We start from the raw sequence: 19890 nt of genomic DNA on the forward strand, positions 1-19890 counted from the left end.
GTACTTGATCTCCATCGACTTTATCTCCGTCCAAGTCTTAGTAAATAGACCACTAAGAGTCAATCTGCTTATAAGGGTCTAGGGCAGGGGTGGAGAACCTCAGGCCCGCGGGCCGTATAAGGCCCACAAAGCCACTTGATCCGGCCCTCCCAGGCTCACCTAACCAAGGGAGATGCCAAGCGCCTGCTGAGATTTTGTTACTAGCGGGCGCCCGGCTTCTTCCCCTCAGCAGCTCACTCCTGAGCTCTGGCTTCCAGCTCTGGCAGTGTGCGTGTGTGCCTGTGCGGTGCTATGGGAGAGATGTCATGACGTCTCTCCCATAGTTCTGAGGAGTGGGCAGCCAGGCAGAGGGCAAGGGTCCGGAAGCAGGAGCGGGGCTGGTGAGTATTGTGTTTTTTCTTTCTTTTAGTGTGTGTGTGTGTGTGTGTGTGTGTGTGTGTGTGTGTGTGTGTGTGTAAGTGGTGCTACTAGGGGTCAAATATAATGGGGGCAGGCTAATTTTTAGGTTGATAATTTTTGTATGGCCCCCGAAGGTTTTTATAAATATCCAAATGGCCCTTGGTAGAAAAAAGGTTCCCCATCCCAGGTCTAGGGGAAGATGTACCAAGATGTCTAAAGAGAGGAGAAGTGGACAAGTTGCCATAAACAGATATAAAATGATGGGTAGTAGCTCACTGGTTACACTCCCTCTTTGTATGTAACGTGTGACGTCCAACATGAGAGGCAACAGGTTTAGAGACCCAGGGGGAGATGTATTAAGTCTTGAAGAGAGATACATCTTCCCGCCAAAGAGATGCATGTCTTAAAGGAAGACTTGAGTCTCCTGGCTACTTTTAGGGAAAATTTCCCATGGCCTGGTATGTAGAACCACAAGAGTGCCATCTATGAAAAGTTGACAGTTCCAAATGATTTATAATCTATTCTCCAGTTTTTCACAATGCAAATCAATTCTGTGACTTGTCCAATCAGGAGGGTCCCAAAATGGGGACTGAAAAAAAATAACAATTTGAGAATCTAACAATGATCAACCAGATTTTCAGATTAGTTCAATTAACATTTGAACATTCCATATTGGGTTGTGATTATGCTAAACAATCGTTTGTGGCTACCTTTACCTCTTCTTGTGGAGCAGAAGGCCAAAAGTTTGCTTGAACTTGATTTTATGGATACTCCGGACAGGCACCCTGCAGGCTGTGGAGCTGCAGGACACTCTGGGCAGTGCTCTACATCCCAGATGAGGTGGCCTCACCCTAGAGATGTGACACCATAATGTCATGGGTTTAGGGGCGGGGCCTGCACAGGCACACTGCAGCCCTAATGTGACACTGATCACACCATGGTAAAACAATTCTTTCGTCTTTTTTTTTTTTTATCTATGGGGTCGATTCAATTCTCAGGCAGTTGAATAGCGCCGGGAATTAGCTCCTGTCGCTATTCAATTCAGCTCAAGTTAAGTCGGCGAATGCCCGCTCTCCCAGACTTAACAGGTATATTTGTCAGGAGAACGGGCATTCTCCGACTTAACACCCCGCCGCCATGCTGATTCCCGACAGAATCAGCCTTGCGCCGGCCGCGCGGCAGCACTTTTGTCGGATTTCCTCTCGCATCCCCCGGGGGTGAGAGAAGAATTCCCGACAGTTGAGTGTCACTTGGCGCTGTATTGAATAGCACCGGGAGCTAATTCCCGGCGCTGTTCAACTGTCAAAGAATTGAATCGACCCCTATATTGTTAAAGTAAAAAAGTAATATGCTGCTGCTATTTTACGTGGAAGGATTACTTACAACAAAAACAAAAGACACATTCCTAAGCAAATGGATTTCCAAATGGATCCCCAAATGGATCAGAAGATGTTATTTGCTGTGCCGTGGAATTCTGTTAAAAAAAGAGCATATTATATTTTGCAAAAAGAGATTAAATATGTCAATATGGAAGATCAAAGCCTAAAATAGAAATTATTACCATGGCAAAGGATATTTTGTAACGCCGGTCATACATGTTTGCAGCCAGTTATTGGGCTTACTGCAGAATGACTGGACCTGCTAGCCCTTTGCCCGTATCACACAGAACTCAGCATTAGGGCTAGCCAGGTCGTAATGCGAATCTGGTAGCACATGCTCCCACCACCTCTAGTGCCATAGGATGCCATCCAACCTGATGTTTGTGATACTGGATACAATCTAATTCATTGCACTCAGGTTTTGGAATTAAAGTCACAGAATGACAAATGTTCTGCCATTATGATCAGGAGTAATCCAATCAGTCACCCAAATTGCACTTGTGATACCATCATACAGTGATATTCAATAGGTTTCAGATTAAGGCCCAGATATATCAAGCCTTGGAGAGTGATAAATTGCACGGTGATAAAGTATCAGCCAATCAGCTCCTAACTGTCACTTTTCAAACACAGCCTGTAACATGGCAGTTAGAAGCTGGTTGGTTGATACTTGATTACTGTGCAATTTATCACTCTCCAAGGCTTGATAAATCTGGGCCTAAAATAGGAGTTGATCTTTCATATTGTAACTGCAGTTTACTTAATAAAACTATGCTTGCAGCACTGTAAGTCCTCGGACAAACAGGAGTACGCATGCCATATACCATGTAATCGGAAGATTGATGAAAAGCTGCATCTACAGTATATACAAATTATCTATAGACAGTGGTATCCAAATACAATTATAGGTGGATCCAGGAGGGGGGCGCGCCCGGGCCACCCCCTGTCGTTTCTGACTTCTTCTTTTTTTCAAAAGGAGGACAGCAGCAGCACTACTGCTATTTCCGTCAGTCAGATTTTATAAAAGAGCCGGCAGGCACTAGGACCCGCCGCAGCTCTGACAGCAAGTCTGTGTGGAAACCAATGGGGAGGCTCCACCTGCTCACACCGCAACCTACCTCCCCCACTGCCAGCCAGCCAGAGTCCAGCCCAGGCGCGGGGTTCAAATGCCAGCATGGAGTAAGACTGTTACTTATGACGGCTCAGAAGGCTTCATCAGCCCTCACTGCACCACAGTTTCCAGCGTTTCCTCCTCCACTTCCTTTACCACCATGCTAGGAGCAGTCACACTCAGCCTCAGCTTTGAGAAGGTGGCCCGTTTGATTGTGACAGGGCTGTCCTGCAGATGTCTTATGCTGCTTGTTGGAGATCCAGCTGGCTGCTTCTGCTGATCAAAGATGGGCAGTTCGTGTCCTGCAGTCTGAGTCTCACTGCAGTGCCCAAAACAAGGTATGCTGCACCTGCCACCACCAACTAAAAATTGTAATAATTATATTGTGCTGAGGTGCCTTCCAGGCTCCCATAACTAATGGAACAGGTGACCAACATTTCAAGGCCCAATCAGCCTTTTCATCAGGGTGAAACATTGGCAGTAAACCAGGATGCGCTCCTACAGCCAATCATTATCTGGTGGCATATTCTGTGAGGCCACGCCCCTGTGATACCACACCCCTTATCTGGGAGCACGCGTGCCTTAGGTGCATGTAAATATAACTATTACCGTTCCCCTATCATGGTGCCCCCCCCTTTAATTTTCTTCTGGATCCGCCCCTGAATACAATCATTTAGAACTGGATGTTAATGTGTCACCAAAAGCACCTGGATCTTTACTGTAGATCTGACGGTTCTGCCTGTCCCTTCCTGGCTGGCTGATGACCTCACACAAATGCCACTGGAGGGAACTGGCCAAACGACAATTTTACTACTTATCCATACCTATTGGATTTTTCCTTAACAACTTTATTTTGTTTTAGAAATGAAGCAACACAAATGTAACAGGCAATGGGTGTGTATCCAAAGAAAACAATAAGACACTGTAAAGTCCTAACAACTATATCACTCTTTTGGCAATAAGTGACACAAGACTTTAAAAAAGTTCTCTGTAACAATTACCAATCATAACAATCTCCAGAATTCTTGGAGACATCACATACTGCCGGGTCAGCACCTCAGAATTCAGAGGAACTGCAAAAGTATTTTTTACCGGATCGAGCACAAGTGGTGCTTAGCAAAGCCTACAATTTTATGCTAGCTCCCAGATGTTTAAAGAGTCATAAAACAAAATTATATTGGACTACAGATGGAGCCTCGCTCATCTAGCCTTCTCTTCTGCACCTAGGTGCACCAAGGTTTATTAGCATAAGCCTTTTATCTAGAGATGAGCGGGTTCGGTTTTACTCGGATTTACCCGAATCTCCTTATTGGCTATCGGACGTCACGTGTTTTGGTTAGCCAATAAAAAAAATCCAGAAAATAAGAAATGGCGAAAATTCTGGTGTAAAGAACCGAGTAAATCCGAACCCGTTCATCTCTACTTTCATCTATTGTTCTCAGCTGCAATACAATACAGAGAACAATACAGCAGGGGATTAAGTCCGACAGCACTGGCTCAGTTAATCCTATTAAAGGGATAGATGAGCAGGGCTCCATCTGTATATACCTAGAGAAAATCAGACCTTGGCCGGGATGTAATAATGTCCGAATTTAGCGGCCGTGTGGGATGCCGGCTGAACTCGGGTGTTTTTTAAAGGGGCAATCATTTACAAGGCATAGTTTAGCCTTGTAAATGATCGCCCCTTTAAAAAAAGTCCAAGTTCTGCCGGTATCCCGCATGCCTTGTACATGATTGCTGAACTCGGACTTCATTACATCCTGCCCCTTATCTTCCACTGAGGCACAAGGTTTAGTTGATAAAAGTTTCCGGTTGAGTTGCAACCTCTTGTGAAGATCTGCCCCACCCCCAAGGCGTGGCACTGTCCAAAATTACAGAATGAACAATTTCAAGATGATACCCATCATTAGCTAAGCACTGGCTTTGTTGTGTTGAACTACAGAAGAAAGCTGTATGCAATTGCAACTTCCATAGTGGAGATTGATTGCATCTAATCATCTAGCTGAAATCCAACATAAACTCTTAAATATCGCTCATAACATTGGTCAAGCCTTTCTATATGGCCATTCAACAGCGGATGATGCTGAGGAAAATCTAAGGTAATATGGAGAGACGAAAATCCTTTCAAAATCATGATGTAAGCCATAGCTCTTCATCTGACCATGGGGGTCATTCAGACCTGATCGCATGCTACTTTTTTTGCAGCGCTGCGATCAGGTCGGAACTGCGCATGCGTATGCTCCGCAATGCTCAGACATGTCGCCCCCCAGCGACGGGGATCGCCGGACAGTGACAGGATGAACGAAGAAAGCGCACCGGCGATCGCAAAAAGCTTGAAAGGAAGATGACATTTGTGGGTGTCACCTGACCGTTTCCAGGGAGTGTCCGGAAAAACGTAGGCGTGTCCAGCCATTGGAAGGGAGGGTTCCTGACGTCAGCTCCGGGCCGGATCATCGCACTGGAAGAGTAAGTCCTGAGCTGTGCAGAGACATCACAAACTTCTATTTGTGCAGCTCTCTGCACATGTGATCGCTCCCCTGCACAGCGATTCCCCCCCCCCTCTAGGCGGCGACTGCCTGATCGCAGGGATGCAAAAAACGCACCCTCGCGATCAGGTCTGGATTAGGCCCCATGAGCAAATCTGGATAGCCGTGTAATTTATAAACTGAGCTGTCTGAGGTGCTGATAATTGCACGAAAATCTGCCAGATTAGTAATATGGGCCCTCATTCCGAGTTGATCGGTCGCAAGGCGAATTTAGCAGAGTTACACACGCTAAGCCGCCGCCTACTGGGAGTGAATCTTAGCTTCTTAAAATTGCGACCGATGTATTCGCAATATTGCGATTACTAACTACTTAGCAGTTTCAGAGTAGCTCCAGACTTACTCTGCCTGTGCGATCAGTTCAGTGCTTGTCGTTCCTGGTTGACGTCACAAACACACCCAGCGTTCGCCCAGGCACTCCCACCGTTTCTCCGGCCACTCCTGCGTTTTTTCCGGAAACGGTAGCGTTTTCAGCCACACGCCCCTGAAACGCCGTGTTTCCGCCCAGTAACACCCATTTCCTGTCAATCACATTACGATCGCCGGAGCGAAGAAAAAGCCGTGAGTAAAAATACTTTCTTCATAGTAAAGTTACTTGGCGCAGTCGCAGTGCGAACTTTGCGCATGCGTACTAAGCGGATTTTCACTGCGATGCGATGAAAAAGAACGAGCGAACAACTCGGAATGAGGGCCCTGATACACAACCACCCAATTGGTTGCAAAGTTCCATGAAGGTGACAACTCAGCAATATAATCCATAGTAAACTCTTTCCAGGGACCTGAAGGTATGGTCAACGGCTGGTGAAGGCCATTAGTATATGAATGAGGTGTCTTAATGCGGGGGCATACTACTGATATGGAACTTAAAGAAACAATAACGAGTCAAGCAATGACCTCCACAAACTTCGGCTATTTCTCTGACGTCCTAGTGGATGCTGGGAACTCCGTAAGGACCATGGGGATTAGCGGCTCCGCAGGAGACTGGGCACAAAAGTAAAAGCTTTAGGACTACCTGGTGTGCACTGGCTCCTCCCCCTATGATCCTCCTCCAAGCCTCAGTTAGATTTTTGTGCCCGGCCGAGAAGGGTGCACACTAGGGGCTCTCCTGAGCTTCTTAGTGAAAGTTTTAGTTTTAGGTTTTTTATTTTCAGTGAGACCTGCTGGCAACAGGCTCACTGCATCGAGGGACTAAGGGGAGAAGAAGCGAACTCACCTGCGTGCAGAGTGGATTGGGCTTCTTAGGCTACTGGACACCATTAGCTCCAGAGGGACCGAACACAGGCCCAGCCTCGGAGCTCGGTCCCAGAGCCGCGCCGCCGGCCCCCTTACAGAGCCAGAAACAAGAAGAGGTCCGGAAAAATCGGCGGCAGAAGACATCAGTCTTCAACAAGGTAGCGCACAGCACTGCAGCTGTGCGCCATTGTTACTCAGGCACACTTCACACTCCGGTCACTGAGGGTGCAGGGCGCTAGGGGGGGGCGCCCTGAGCAGCAATGTAAAACACCTTGGCTGGCATAAATACACCACATATAACCCCCAGGGCTATATGGATGTATTTTAACCCCTGCCAGAACTTACAAAAAAGCGGGAGAAAAGGCCGCCGAGAAGGGGGCGGAGCCTATCTCCTCAGCACACAGGCGCCATTTTCCATCACAGCTCCGCTGGAAGGACGTCTCCCTGACTCTCCCCTGCAGTCCTGCACTACAAAAAAGGGTAAAAAAGAGAGGGGGGGCACTAATTTGGCGCAGTTTTGATACTAACAGCAGCTATAAAGGGAAAAGCACATTTTATAGTGGTATTCCTGTTTATATATAGCGCTCTGGTGTGTGCTGGCATACTCTCCCTCTGTCTCCCCAAAGGGCTAGTGGGGTCCTGTCCTCTATCAGAGCATTCCCTGTGTGTGTGCAGTGTGTCGGTACGATTGTGTCGACATGTTTGAGGAGGAAAATGAGATGGAGGCGGAGCAATTGCCTATTATACAGTTGTCACCCCCTGGGGAGTCGACACCTGAGTGGATGAGCTTATGGAAGGAATTGCGTGACAGTGTCAGCTCGTTACGACAGACAGTTGACGACATGAGACAGCCGGCTACTCAGCTTGTGCCTGTCCAAGGGTCTCAAACGCCATCAGGGGCGTTAAAACGCCCGTTACCTCAAATGGCAGACACAGACACGGATACTGACTCCAGTGTCGACGATGATGAGACAAACGTGACTTCCACTAGGGCCACACGTTACATGATTGAAGCAATTAAAAATGTATTGCATATCTCTGATAATACAAGTACCACTAAAAAGGGTATTATGTTTGGTGAGAAAAAACTGCCTGTAGTTTTTCCTGTATCCGAGGAATTAAATGAAGTGTGTGATGAGGCGTGGGTTTCCCCCGATAAAAAACTGATAATTCCTAAAAGGTTGTTGGCATCGTACCCTTTCCCGCCAGAGGATAGGGCACGTTGGGAAACACCCCCTAGGGTGGATAAAGCGCTCACACGTTTGTCAAAACAGGTAGCACTACCCTCTCCTGATACGGCCGCCCTAAAGGAACCTGCCGATAGAAAGCTGGAGAATATCCTAAAATGTATATACTCTCACACGGGTGTTATACTGCGACCAGCAATCGCCTCAGCCTGGATGTGCAGTGCGGGCCTGGCGTGGTCGGATTCCCTGACTGAAAATATTGATACCCTAGATAGGGACAGTATATTACTGACTATAGAGCATTTGAAGGATGCATTTCTATATATGCGTGATGCACAGAGGGATATTTGCCGACTGGCATCAAGAGTTAGCGCGCTGTCCATTTCTGCTAGAAGAGGTTTATGGACGCGGCAGTGGTCAGGTGATGCGGATTCTAAAAGGCACATGGAAGTATTGCCTTATAAGGGGGAGGAGTTATTTGGGGTAGGTCTATCAGACCTGGTAGCCACGGCAACTGCTGGAAAATCCACATTTTTACCCCAGGTAGCTTCTCAACCTAAGAAGACGCCGTATTATCAGGCGCAGTCCTTTCGGCCCCATAAGGGCAAGCGGGCAAAAGGCGCCTCATTTCTGCCCCGTGGCAGAGGGAGAGGAAAAAGGCTGCAACAAACAGCCAGTTCCCAGGAACAAAAGCCCTCTCCCGCCTCCGCAAAGTCCTCAGCATGACGCTGGGGCTTTACAAGCAGACACGGTGGGGGCCCGTCTCAAGAAGTTCAGTGCGCAGTGGGCCCACTCGCAAGTGGACCCCTGGATCCTTCAAGTGGTATCTCAGGGGTACAAATTGGAATTCGAGACGTCTCCCCCTCGCCGTTTTCTAAAGTCTGCTTTACCGACGTCTCCCTCAGACAGGGAGGCAGTATTGGAAGCCATTCACAAGCTGTATTCCCAGCAGGTGATAATCAAGGTACCCCTCCTACAACAGGGAAAGGGGTACTATTCCACACTATTTGTGGTACCGAAGCCAGACGGCTCGGTGAGACCAATTTTAAACCTAAAATCCTTGAACACTTACATACAAAGGTTCAAATTCAAGATGGAGTCACTCAGAGCAGTGATTGCAAACCTGGAAGACGGGGACTATATGGTGTCTCTGGACATCAAAGATGCTTACCTACATGTCCCAATTTACCCTTCTCACCAAGGGTACCTCAGGTTTGTGGTACAGAACTGTCACTATCAGTTTCAGACGCTGCCGTTTGGATTGTCCACGGCACCCCGGGTCTTTACCAAGGTAATGGCCGAAATGATGATACTCCTTCGAAGGAAGGGAGTTTTAGTTATCCCTTACTTGGACGATCTCCTGATAAGGGCAAGATCCAGGGAACAGTTGGAAGTCGGGGTAGCACTATCTCAGATAGTGCTGCGTCAGCACGGTTGGATTCTCAATATTCCAAAATCTCAGCTGATCCCGACTACCCGACTCCTATTCCTAGGGATGATCCTGGACACAGTCCAGAAAAAGGTGTTTCTCCCAGAGGAGAAAGCCAGGGAGTTATCCGAACTAGTCAGAAATCTCCTAAAACCAGGCCAAGTCTCAGTGCATCAATGCACAAGGGTCCTGGGAAAGATGGTGGCTTCTTACGAAGCAATCCCATTCGGCAGATTCCACGCAAGAACCTTCCAGTGGGATCTGCTAGACAAATGGTCCGGGTCGCATCTTCAGATGCATCAGCGGATAATCTTGTCACCAAGGACAAGGGTGTCTCTCCTGTGGTGGTTGCAGAGTGCTCATCTTCTAGAGGGCCGCAGATTCGGCATTCAGGACTGGGTACTGGTGACCACGGATGCCAGCCTGAGAGGCTGGGGAGCAGTCACACAGGGACGAAATTTCCAGGGCTTGTGGTCAAGCCTGGAGACATCACTTCACATAAATATCCTGGAGCTAAGGGCCATCTACAATGCTCTAAGCCTAGCAAGACCTCTGCTTCAAGGTCAGCCGGTGCTGATCCAGTCAGACAACATCACGGCAGTCGCCCACGTAAACAGACAGGGCGGCACAAGAAGCAGGAGGGCAATGACAGAAGTTGCAAGGATTCTCCGCTGGGCGGAAAATCATGTGATAGCACTGTCAGCAGTGTTCATTCCGGGAGTGGACAACTGGGAAGCAGACTTCCTCAGCAGACACGACCTCCATCCGGGGGAGTGGGGACTTCACCCAGAAGTCTTCCACATGATTGTGAACCGTTGGGAAAAACCAAAGGTGGACATGATGGCGTCCCGCCTCAACAAAAAACTGGACAGGTATTGCGCCAGGTCAAGGGACCCTCAGGCAATAGCTGTGGACGCTCTGGTAACACCGTGGGTGTACCAGTCAGTGTATGTGTTCCCTCCTCTGCCTCTCATACCCAAGGTACTGAGGATCATAAGAAGGAGAGGAGTAAGGACTATACTCGTGGCTCCGGATCGGCCAAGAAGGACTTGGTACCCGGAACTTCAAGAGATGCTCACAGAGGACCCGTGGCCTCTACCTCTAAGAAAGGCCCTGTCTGTTCCAAGACTTACCGCGGCTGCGTTTGACGGCATGGCGGTTGAACGCCGGATCCTGAAGGAAAAAGGCATTCCGGATGAAGTCATCCCTACCCTGATCAAAGCCAGGAAGGATGTAACCGTGCAGCATTATCACCGTATTTGGCGTAAATATGTTGCGTGGTGCGAGGCCAGGAAGGCCCCTACAGAGGAATTTCAACTGGGTCGTTTCCTACATTTCCTGCAAACAGGACTGTCTATGGGCCTAAAATTAGGGTCCATTAAGGTTCAAATTTCGGCCCTGTCGATTTTCTTCCAGAAAGAACTGGCTTCAGTTCCTGAAGTTCAGACGTTTGTCAAGGGGGTACTGCATGTACAGCCTCCTTTTGTGCCTCCAGTGGCACCTTGGGATCTCAATGTTGTGTTGAGATTTCTAAAATCACACTGGTTTGAACCATTGTCTACGGTAGATTTAAAATATCTCACGTGGAAGGTGTCGATGCTGTTGGCCTTGGCTTCAGCTAGGCGTGTGTCAGAATTGGCGGCTTTATCATGTAAAAGCCCTTACCTAAATTTTCATTCTGACAGGGCAGAATTGAGGACTCGTCCTCAATTTCTCCCTAAGGTGGTTTCAGCATTTCACTTGAACCAGCCTATTGTGGTGCCTGCGGCTACTAGGGACTTGGAGGACTCCAAGTTGCTGGACGTAGTCAGGGCCCTGAAAATATATGTTTCCAGGACGGCTGGAGTCAGGAAATCTGACTCGCTGTTTATCCTGTATGCACCCAACAAGCTGGGTGCTCCTGCTTCTAAGCAGACTATTGCTCGTTGGATTTGTAGTACAATTCAGCTTGCACATTCTGTGGCAGGCCTGCCACAGCCAAAATCTGTTAAAGCCCATTCCACAAGGAAGGTGGGCTCATCTTGGGCGGCTGCCCGAGGGGTCTCGGCTTTACAACTTTGCCGAGCAGCTACTTGGTCAGGGGCAAACACGTTTGCTAAATTCTACAAATTTGATACCCTGGCTGAGGAGGACCTTGAGTTCTCTCATTCGGTGCTGCAGAGTCATCCGCACTCTCCCGCCCGTTTGGGAGCTTTGGTATAATCCCCATGGTCCTTACGGAGTTCCCAGCATCCACTAGGACGTCAGAGAAAATAAGAATTTACTTACCGATAATTCTATTTCTCATAGTCCGTAGTGGATGCTGGGCGCCCATCCCAAGTGCGGATTGTCTGCAATACTTGTACATAGTTATTGTTACAAAAATCGGGTTATTATTGTTGTGAGCCATCTTTCAGAGGCTCCTCTGTTATCATGCTGTTAACTGGGTTCAGATCACAGGTTGTACGGTGTGATTGGTGTGGCTGGTATGAGTCTTACCCGGGATTCAAAATCCTTCCTTATTGTGTACGCTCGTCCGGGCACAGTATCCTAACTGAGGCTTGGAGGAGGGTCATAGGGGGAGGAGCCAGTGCACACCAGGTAGTCCTAAAGCTTTTACTTTTGTGCCCAGTCTCCTGCGGAGCCGCTAATCCCCATGGTCCTTACGGAGTTCCCAGCATCCACTACGGACTATGAGAAATAGAATTATCGGTAAGTAAATTCTTATTATAACACAGGGGCAGATTTATTAAGCTCGGTGAAGTGATAAAGTGGAAGGTGATAAAGCACCAGCCAGTCAGCTCCTAACTGTCATTTTTCAAACCCTGCCTGTGACATGGTAGTTAGGAGCTGATTGGCTGGTCCTTTTTTCACCTTCCACTTTATCACTTCACCGAGCTTAATAAATCTGCCCCACAGTTCTTTAGTAGTCCAATTAATAGAAACCACAGAAAATTTAGGGTATTGAACTAGGAGGGGTTAACAGAGATGTAGGCAAACCAAAAAAGTTAGCAATTTGGCAAAACCATGTTGCACTGCAGGGGGGGGGGGGTAGATGCATCATGTGCAGAGAGAGTTAGATTTGGGTGGGTTATATTGTTTCTGTGCAGGGTAAATACTGGCTGCTTTATTTCTACTTTATTTTTTACATTATTTTATAATGTCTCTCCAAAGGCTTTAGTAACAGAGGGTCAGATTAATTCATAATGTGTAAATTCCAGGGCAAAGCCGTAACTATGTGTGTGCCAGGTGTGCCTGGCACACAGCGCAGTCGCCCTGAGGGCGCAACTGCCCGCATTCCCTAAAGTCAGGAGGGGGACTCGGGAGCCGCAGCAGCGCTATGTAATTGGTAGCAGCACCGCTGCAGATGTCCCTCGCCTTCCAGATAGGCTGTCCGCCGCCGCTGTGAATGCTGGTATGCGCTTCCCTCATCCCAGCATTCACAGCGGCGGCGGCCAGCCAATGCGGAAGGAGAGGGACAGCTGCAGCGGCACCACCACCAATTACAATGCGCTGCTGCAGCTCCCGAGTCCCCCTCCCTCCTCCTCCTTCTCCCCTGCCTCCGGAGCTGCCAGCACCAAAGAGCCTGACTGCCTGAGCCAGCGGAGAGATGCTATCATCTATTCTATCTATCTATCTATCTATCTATCTATCTATCTATCTATCTATCTATCTATCTATCTATCTATCTATCTATCTATCCTGTCTACCTAATGTGTAAAAGGGGGACTGGCTGCCGTAATGTGTAAAAAGGGGGACGCTATCTGCTGTAATGTATAAAAGGTGGACGCTGTCTGCCGTAATTTGTAAAAAGGGGACGCTGTCTGCCGTAATGTGTAAAAAGGGGGACGCTATCTGCTGTAATGTGTAAAAAGGGGACGCTGTCTGCCGTAATGTGTAAAGAGGGGAAGCTGTCTGCCGTAATGTGTAAAAAGGGGGACGCTGTCTGCCGCAATGTGTATAAAGGGGGACACTGTTTGCCATAATGTGTAAAAAGGGGGGCTGTCTGCCGTAATGTGTAAAAAGGGAGACTGTCTGCCGTAATGTGTAATAAGGGGACGCTGTCTGCCGTAATGTGTAAAAAGGGGACGCTGTCTGCCGTAATGTGTAAAATGGGGGAGTATCTGCCGTAATGTGTAAAAGGGGGACTCTGTCTGCCGTAATGTGTAAAAGGGGGGACTCTGTCTGCCGTAATGTGTAAAAGGGGGACTCTGTCTGCCGTAATGTGTAAAAAGGGGACACTGTCTGCCGTAATTTGTAAAAAGGGGAATCTGTCCGCCGTAATGTGTAAAAGGGGCTTTACATGGTGTAGTGGCGCTACTATGTGGCGTAATTTGAATAATGGAGACTACTGTGCACGTGATATAAATTGGTATTATTTTGTGGCCACATCCCTTCCCCATGAAGCCACGCCCCTATATTTTGTCCGCACACCTATTTTTTTGCACACAGCGCTAAAATGTCTACTTACGACATTGTTCCAGGGGAATAGATCTCATAAACAACAGAATACACATTAAAAAAAGATTAATTGTAAAATAATTCTCTTTAATAGTGGAATATTTAAACATGTCTATATTCGGGAGTATATGTATAAATGTACACTATACTTTTTGCGAGCATGTAAATTATAGCCATGACTCTGCCTGAAACATTTGGAGTGTTTTCACCACTGCTAGTTCTGTTGAATCCATCATATAGGGTCAGCTTATTCTGTAATGTAATTTCCACATTATTTGTAGTGTTCTTGTTTTCACTAATTGATCCCAATGGTTGGAGGCCACACAAGCCTTGGCAACTGTGATAAGAGCGCAATCAAGGTTAATACGATAGGGTTAGTGCACATGGAATTCAGAGGATTATTTACAAGCAGAGTCATAGTTAATGCCAGAGCGTTGGTGCACTTGGAATTCAGAGGATTATTAACAAGCAGAGTCATGGTTAATGCCAGAGCGTTGGTGCACCTAATACCGTTGTCACTAAGTATGGTCAGAATCAATGCTAAAATTACAGCACATGAGGTATCGCCAGACACTCGTACATGGATCAGTAATCTGCCAGTTTGCCAGGCTAACATTGTGATTGAGGCGTGCAAAGACACCTACCTCCACCTACGAGCGGAAGAATTAATTTAATTGGCTGAACTATTAAACAATGAACTACTGTAACTGGAGACCAGAAGCTAGCGAATATGTCCTGCCTCATGAATATTAATCAAGCATTACCTTAAATGACTCACTTGTTCCTAGAAAACATAATTCTTCCTTTTTTTTGTCCGCTACCTGTAAATATTATTTGTACTGCCTTTCTCCCAGCCTCCACAGCCCTTTGTACCTTGTACAAGTCTTATCATTTATCATTTCATCCCAATGTTTGCCAAAACACGTTGAGATCTTGGTTTAGCTATGAAAAGCAGTGTTGAGAAATAGAGATGAGCGGGTTCGGTTCCTCGGAATCCGAACCCCCCCGAACTTCAGCCTTTTCACACGGGTCCGAGGCAGACTCGGATCTTCCCGCCTTGCTCGGTTAACCCGAGCGCGCCCGAACGTCATCATCCCGCTGTCGGATTCTCGCGAGGCTCGTATTCTATCGCGAGACTCGGATTCTATATAAGGAGCCGCGCGTCGCCGCGATTTTCACACGTGCATTGAGATTGATAGGGAGAGGACGTGGCTGGCGTCCTCTCCGTTAGAATAGATAGAGACACTTGAGTTGATTTACTACTAACTTAGTAATTTTGGGGAGCATAAGGAGTACTCAGAGTGCAGAGTTTTGCTGATAGTTACTAGTGACCACCACCAGTTTTATTTATTATTTAATATAATCCGTTCTCTGCCTGAAAAAAAACGATACACAGTCACATACCATATCTGTGCTCAGCCTCAGTGTGCTGCATGATAATATCATCTATGTATATCTGACTGTGCTGAGTGCTCACTGCTCACACAGCTGAATTGTGGCGGAGACTGGGGTGCAGTTATAGCAGGAGTACAGTGCACACTTTTGCTGCCAGTGTGACTGACCAGTGACCACCAGTATATTGTCTGCCTGAAAAAGTTAAACACTCCTGTGGTGTTTTTTTTTAATTCTATAAACGCATTCTGCTGACAGTGTTTAGCAGGTCCGTCATTCATTATATTATATAAATATTTACCTGCAGTAGTGTTATATTTTTTTTGTTCATCTCTATCATCTTTATCATCTCTATATTAGCAGACACAGTACGGTAGTCCACGGCTGTGGCTACCTCTGTGTCGTCAGTGCTTGTCCATAATTGTATACCTACCTGTGGTGGGTTTTTTTTTTCTATCTTCTTCATACTAGTAGTTTAGGAGTCTGCTGACAGTGTCCAGCAGGTCCGTCATTATATTATATATACCTGCAGTAGTGATATATATTTTTTATATCATTATCATCTCTATACTAGCAGACGCAGTACGGTAGTCCACGGCTGTAGCTACCTCTGTGTCGTCAGTGCTCGTCCATAATTGTATACCTACCTGTGGTGGGTTTTTTTTTCCTATCTTCTTCATACTAGTAGTTTAGGAGTCTGCTGACAGTGTCCAGCAGGTCCGTCATTATATTATATATACCTGCAGTAGTGATATATATATATTTTTTATATCATTATCATCTCTATACTAGCAGACGCAGTACGGTAGTCCACGGCTGTAGCTACCTCTGTGTCGTCAGTGCTCGTCCATAATTGTATACCTACCTGTGGTGGGTTTTTTTTTTCTATCTTCTTCATACTAGTAGTTTAGGAGTCTGCTGACAGTGTCCAGCAGGTCCGTCATTATATTATATATACCTGCAGTAGTGATATATATATATATATATATATATTTTTTATATCATTATCATCTCTATACTAGCAGACGCAGTACGGTAGTCCACGGCTGTAGCTACCTCGGTGTCGTCAGTGCTCGTCCATAATTGTATACCTACCTGTGGTGGGGTTTTTTTTTCTATCTTCTTCATACTAGTAGTTTAGGAGTCTGCTGACAGTGTCCAGCAGGTCCGTCATTATATTATATATACCTGCAGTAGTGATATATATATATTTTTATATCATTATCATCTCTATACTAGCAGACGCAGTACGGTAGTCCACGGCTGTAGCTACCTCTGTGTCGTCAGTGCTCGTCCATAATTGTATACCTACCTGTGGTGGGGTTTTTTTTTTCTATCTTCTTCATACTAGTAGTTTAGGAGTCTGCTGACAGTGTCCAGCAGGTCCGTCATTATATTATATATACCTGCAGTAGTGATATATATATATTTTTTATATCATTATCATCTCTATACTAGCAGACGCAGTACGGTAGTCCACGGCTGTAGCTACCTCTGTGTTAGGGTCTCCTGCCCTGTGCTGCCACGTCGTCATGGCAACCGGGAGACAAGTGCTAGTGGAGTAACCTGAGCGCAGCTGATACTCCGGTTCGGGTCTTTTGCTGTGCAGTGGTTATAGGCTCTGTGCACGGCAGGGGATCCGGTGCTGGTTTTTGTGCTCACAGTCTGTGAGGTCTGAGTGGGGCGTGGACAGCACCTGCTTTATAAGGCCTCTTTTCAGGGTAAGCAGATGCTGCTGAATCTCTGTTGGTTAGTCAGTTCATGAAAGTTAGCCAGTACTGTGTAGCTTTGTATTTGTTTGTTGCTTACTGCAAATAGGCCTGGGGATTTGGTATTACACTCTGCCAATCCAGACCTAGCAGTAAGACTGGAGTCAGTCGTTTAGCTTGCTGGGGTTCTGTTATTACTCTGTGAACTTAGCAAGTTTGCGGCTGTATTCTAACACTTGCCTGTCTAATCCTGTCTCACTGTGCTAGGTGTCAGGGGTCAGTTTAGTGGCAGTAAGCTTAAACCTGTGCACTGCAAGTGAGAATCAGGATTGCGGAGGCTCTCCTTGTGTCTATCATTCCATCTCTGACCAAGGAGTTTACTGCCACACCCGTTGGTAACCCTTTAGGGTTTTGCTGTTGCCCTTAGCAACAGCATTTCGGGTTCTCTACGTATTAAAACACAACATCTTGCTTTTTACATCTGAGCAGTTCTAATACAAGGGAGATACCCAGTTCCTTAGCCTCTGGGCTTCTCTGTTCACTGTGTGTGTATTTTGTTACCCTATCACCTTCTGTGTACGTTATGTCATATTCCCCAGTTTGTCTGTGAGTCCATTTGTTTTGCATAACAGTTCAAACACCAGTACATTCCTGCAGACACTGGAGTGCATAACAGTTCTGACACTAGTACTTTCCTGCAGGCACTGGTGTGCATAACATATTCAGCAGCCTAATACTCCTGTTGAAATTTTGTGGGAATATGGAGCATACCCCTCAAAATACGTTGCAACAGGTGGTCGATCAGGTGCAGGTCCTGACTTGACAATTTAATGATTTGTCCATTAAAATGCACACCTCCCAGGCTGCTGGCGGAGCTCCCGCAGCAGCAGCACCTGCAGGGGTTAAGGAGCCGAAAGTAAATCTCCCGGATCGTTTTTCTGGAGATCGCTCGCAGTTCTTTTGTTTCAAGGAGAGCTGCAAGCTATACTTCCGGCTTAGGCCTCAGTCTTCTGGGTCGGAGATTCAGCGGGTGGGCATAGTGATTTCCTTGCTACAAGGAGACCCACAGGTCTGGGCATATGGGTTGCAGCCTGACTGTCCGTCGCTTAAAAGTGTTGATGCTTTTTTTACGGCACTGGGCATGTTGTATGATGACCCTGACAAGACGGCCTCAGCCGAGGCTCAGATTTCGATCCTTAAGCAAGGGCGAAGGCCAGTTGAGGTTTACTGTACGGAGTTTCGGAGGTTGGCCCATGATACCCAGTGGAATGACCCAGCCCTGAGACACCAGTACCGAAGAGGTCTTTCTAACCAGATAAAGGACCAACTGGTACAATATCCCTTGCCTGATAGCTTGGATCAGCTCATGCAGTTATCCATCCGGGTGGATAGACGGCTGAGAGAGCGTAGGCTTGAAAGGGAGACTGAGATTTCCTTCCTTCCCAAGGGAACCTCAGACTCTGAGGAATTTTCTGAGGAGCCTATGCAGATTGGGGCTACCCGCCTCTCCTCGCGTGAGAAGACGCGGAGGAGATAGCAGGGGTTGTGTTTGTACTGTGGGAATAAAGGTCATGTGGTAGTATCATGCCCAGAAAAGCCGGAAAACTTCAGGGCCTGAGGGTGATGGGAAATATCCTGTCAGGCCAGAAGTCAGAATTTCCCAAGAAGACTTTTATCATTCCGGTGACCTTGAAGATCCTCGGTCAAACTGTCAAGACTGAGGCCTTTGTGGACAGTGGGGCCGACGGGGTTTTTATGGACCGCCAATTCGCCCTAAAACACTCTGTTCCCTTAGTACCCTTGGCATCGGAAATTGAGATTTGTGGGTTAAACGGGGAACCATTATCCCAAGGTAAAATTACCTCTTGCACTAGCCAGATTTCTTTGTTTATTGGAGCCACACACTCTGAAAAATTGTCCTTTTATGTGACTGCCTGTACTTTTGCCCCATTGGTGTTGGGGTTACCCTGGTTAAGGGCCCACAATCCTCAATTTGACTGGGTCTCTGGGGAGATTCTTAGTTGGGGTACTGATTGTTTCAGGAGTTGCTTGAGCCTTCCAGTCAGGCTCTCGCAGCTAAGTTTGCCAGGATTGCCAGGGTGTTATGCAGATTTTGCGGACGTGTTCTCCAAAAAAGTTGCAGAGGTACTACCTCCCCATCGCCCCTATGACTGTGCCATTGATTTGTTGCCAAATGCTAAGCTTCCCAAGAGCAGGTTGTACTCCCTGTCACGTCCTGAGACTCAGGCTATGGCAGAGTACATTCAGGAGAACTTGGCTAAGGGATTTATCAGACCTTCACAGTCTCCAGTTGGGTCGGGGTTCTTCTTCGTGGGTAAAAAGGACGGTTCGTTGCGACCCTGCATCGACTTCAGGGAATTGAACCGTATCACGATTAAAAACTCATACCCACTGCCTCTCATTTCGGTCTTGTTTGACCAGCTTCGTACTGCCACCATTTTTTCTAAGATTGACCTACGCGGTGCGTACAATCTAATCCGAATAAGAGAGGGGGATGAATGGAAGACTGCCTTTAATACCCACTCAGGGCATTATGAATATTTGGTGATGCCTTTTGGGCTCTGTAATGCCCCGGCAGTCTTCCAGGATTTCATGAATGATGTGCTCAGGGAATATTTGGATAGATTCTTAGTTGTATACTTAGATGACATCCTAATCTTCTCCCATTCCCTGGAGGAACATCGGAAGCATGTACGCTTAGTCCTCCAGAAACTCAGAGACCACCGGCTTGGGGCGAAGCTGGAGAAGTGCGAATTTGAAGTTCAGCAAATCGCATTTCTAGGATATATTATCTCCCCAGAAGGTTTCCAAATGGAGGGTTCCAAGGTACAGGCAGTCCTGGATTGGGTGCAGCCTACTAGTTTGAAGGCGCTTCAGCGTTTCCTGGGCTTTGCGAATTTTTATAGACGATTTATCGCTGGATTTTCGTCTGTAGTGGCGCCCTTGGTGGCACTCACTAAGAAAGGGGCGGATGTTGCTCACTGGTCTTGTGAGGCTAAAGCGGCTTTTGCCCGTCTCAAAAGGGCATTTGTTTCGGCCAAGGTGCT

General features: G+C 47.1%; 1 protein-coding gene across 2 annotated transcripts in view; it reads right to left on the minus strand.

Moving 5' to 3' along the window:
- Positions 1 to 1746: 1746 nt before the first annotated feature.
- DAB2 (DAB adaptor protein 2) overlaps positions 1747 to 19890 on the minus strand; it is a 110168-nt gene continuing 92024 nt past the window's right edge. For both annotated transcript variants that reach the window (XM_063961268.1, XM_063961258.1), the window contains one exon: positions 1747 to 1873. In XM_063961268.1, the coding sequence (XP_063817338.1) occupies positions 1805 to 1873 (69 nt within the window). In that variant the 3' untranslated portion in view covers positions 1747 to 1804. The remainder of the gene's footprint in view (positions 1874 to 19890) is intronic.

Source organism: Pseudophryne corroboree, chromosome 1 (genome assembly GCF_028390025.1).
Source record: "Pseudophryne corroboree isolate aPseCor3 chromosome 1, aPseCor3.hap2, whole genome shotgun sequence".
Lineage (NCBI taxonomy): Eukaryota > Metazoa > Chordata > Amphibia > Anura > Myobatrachidae > Pseudophryne > Pseudophryne corroboree.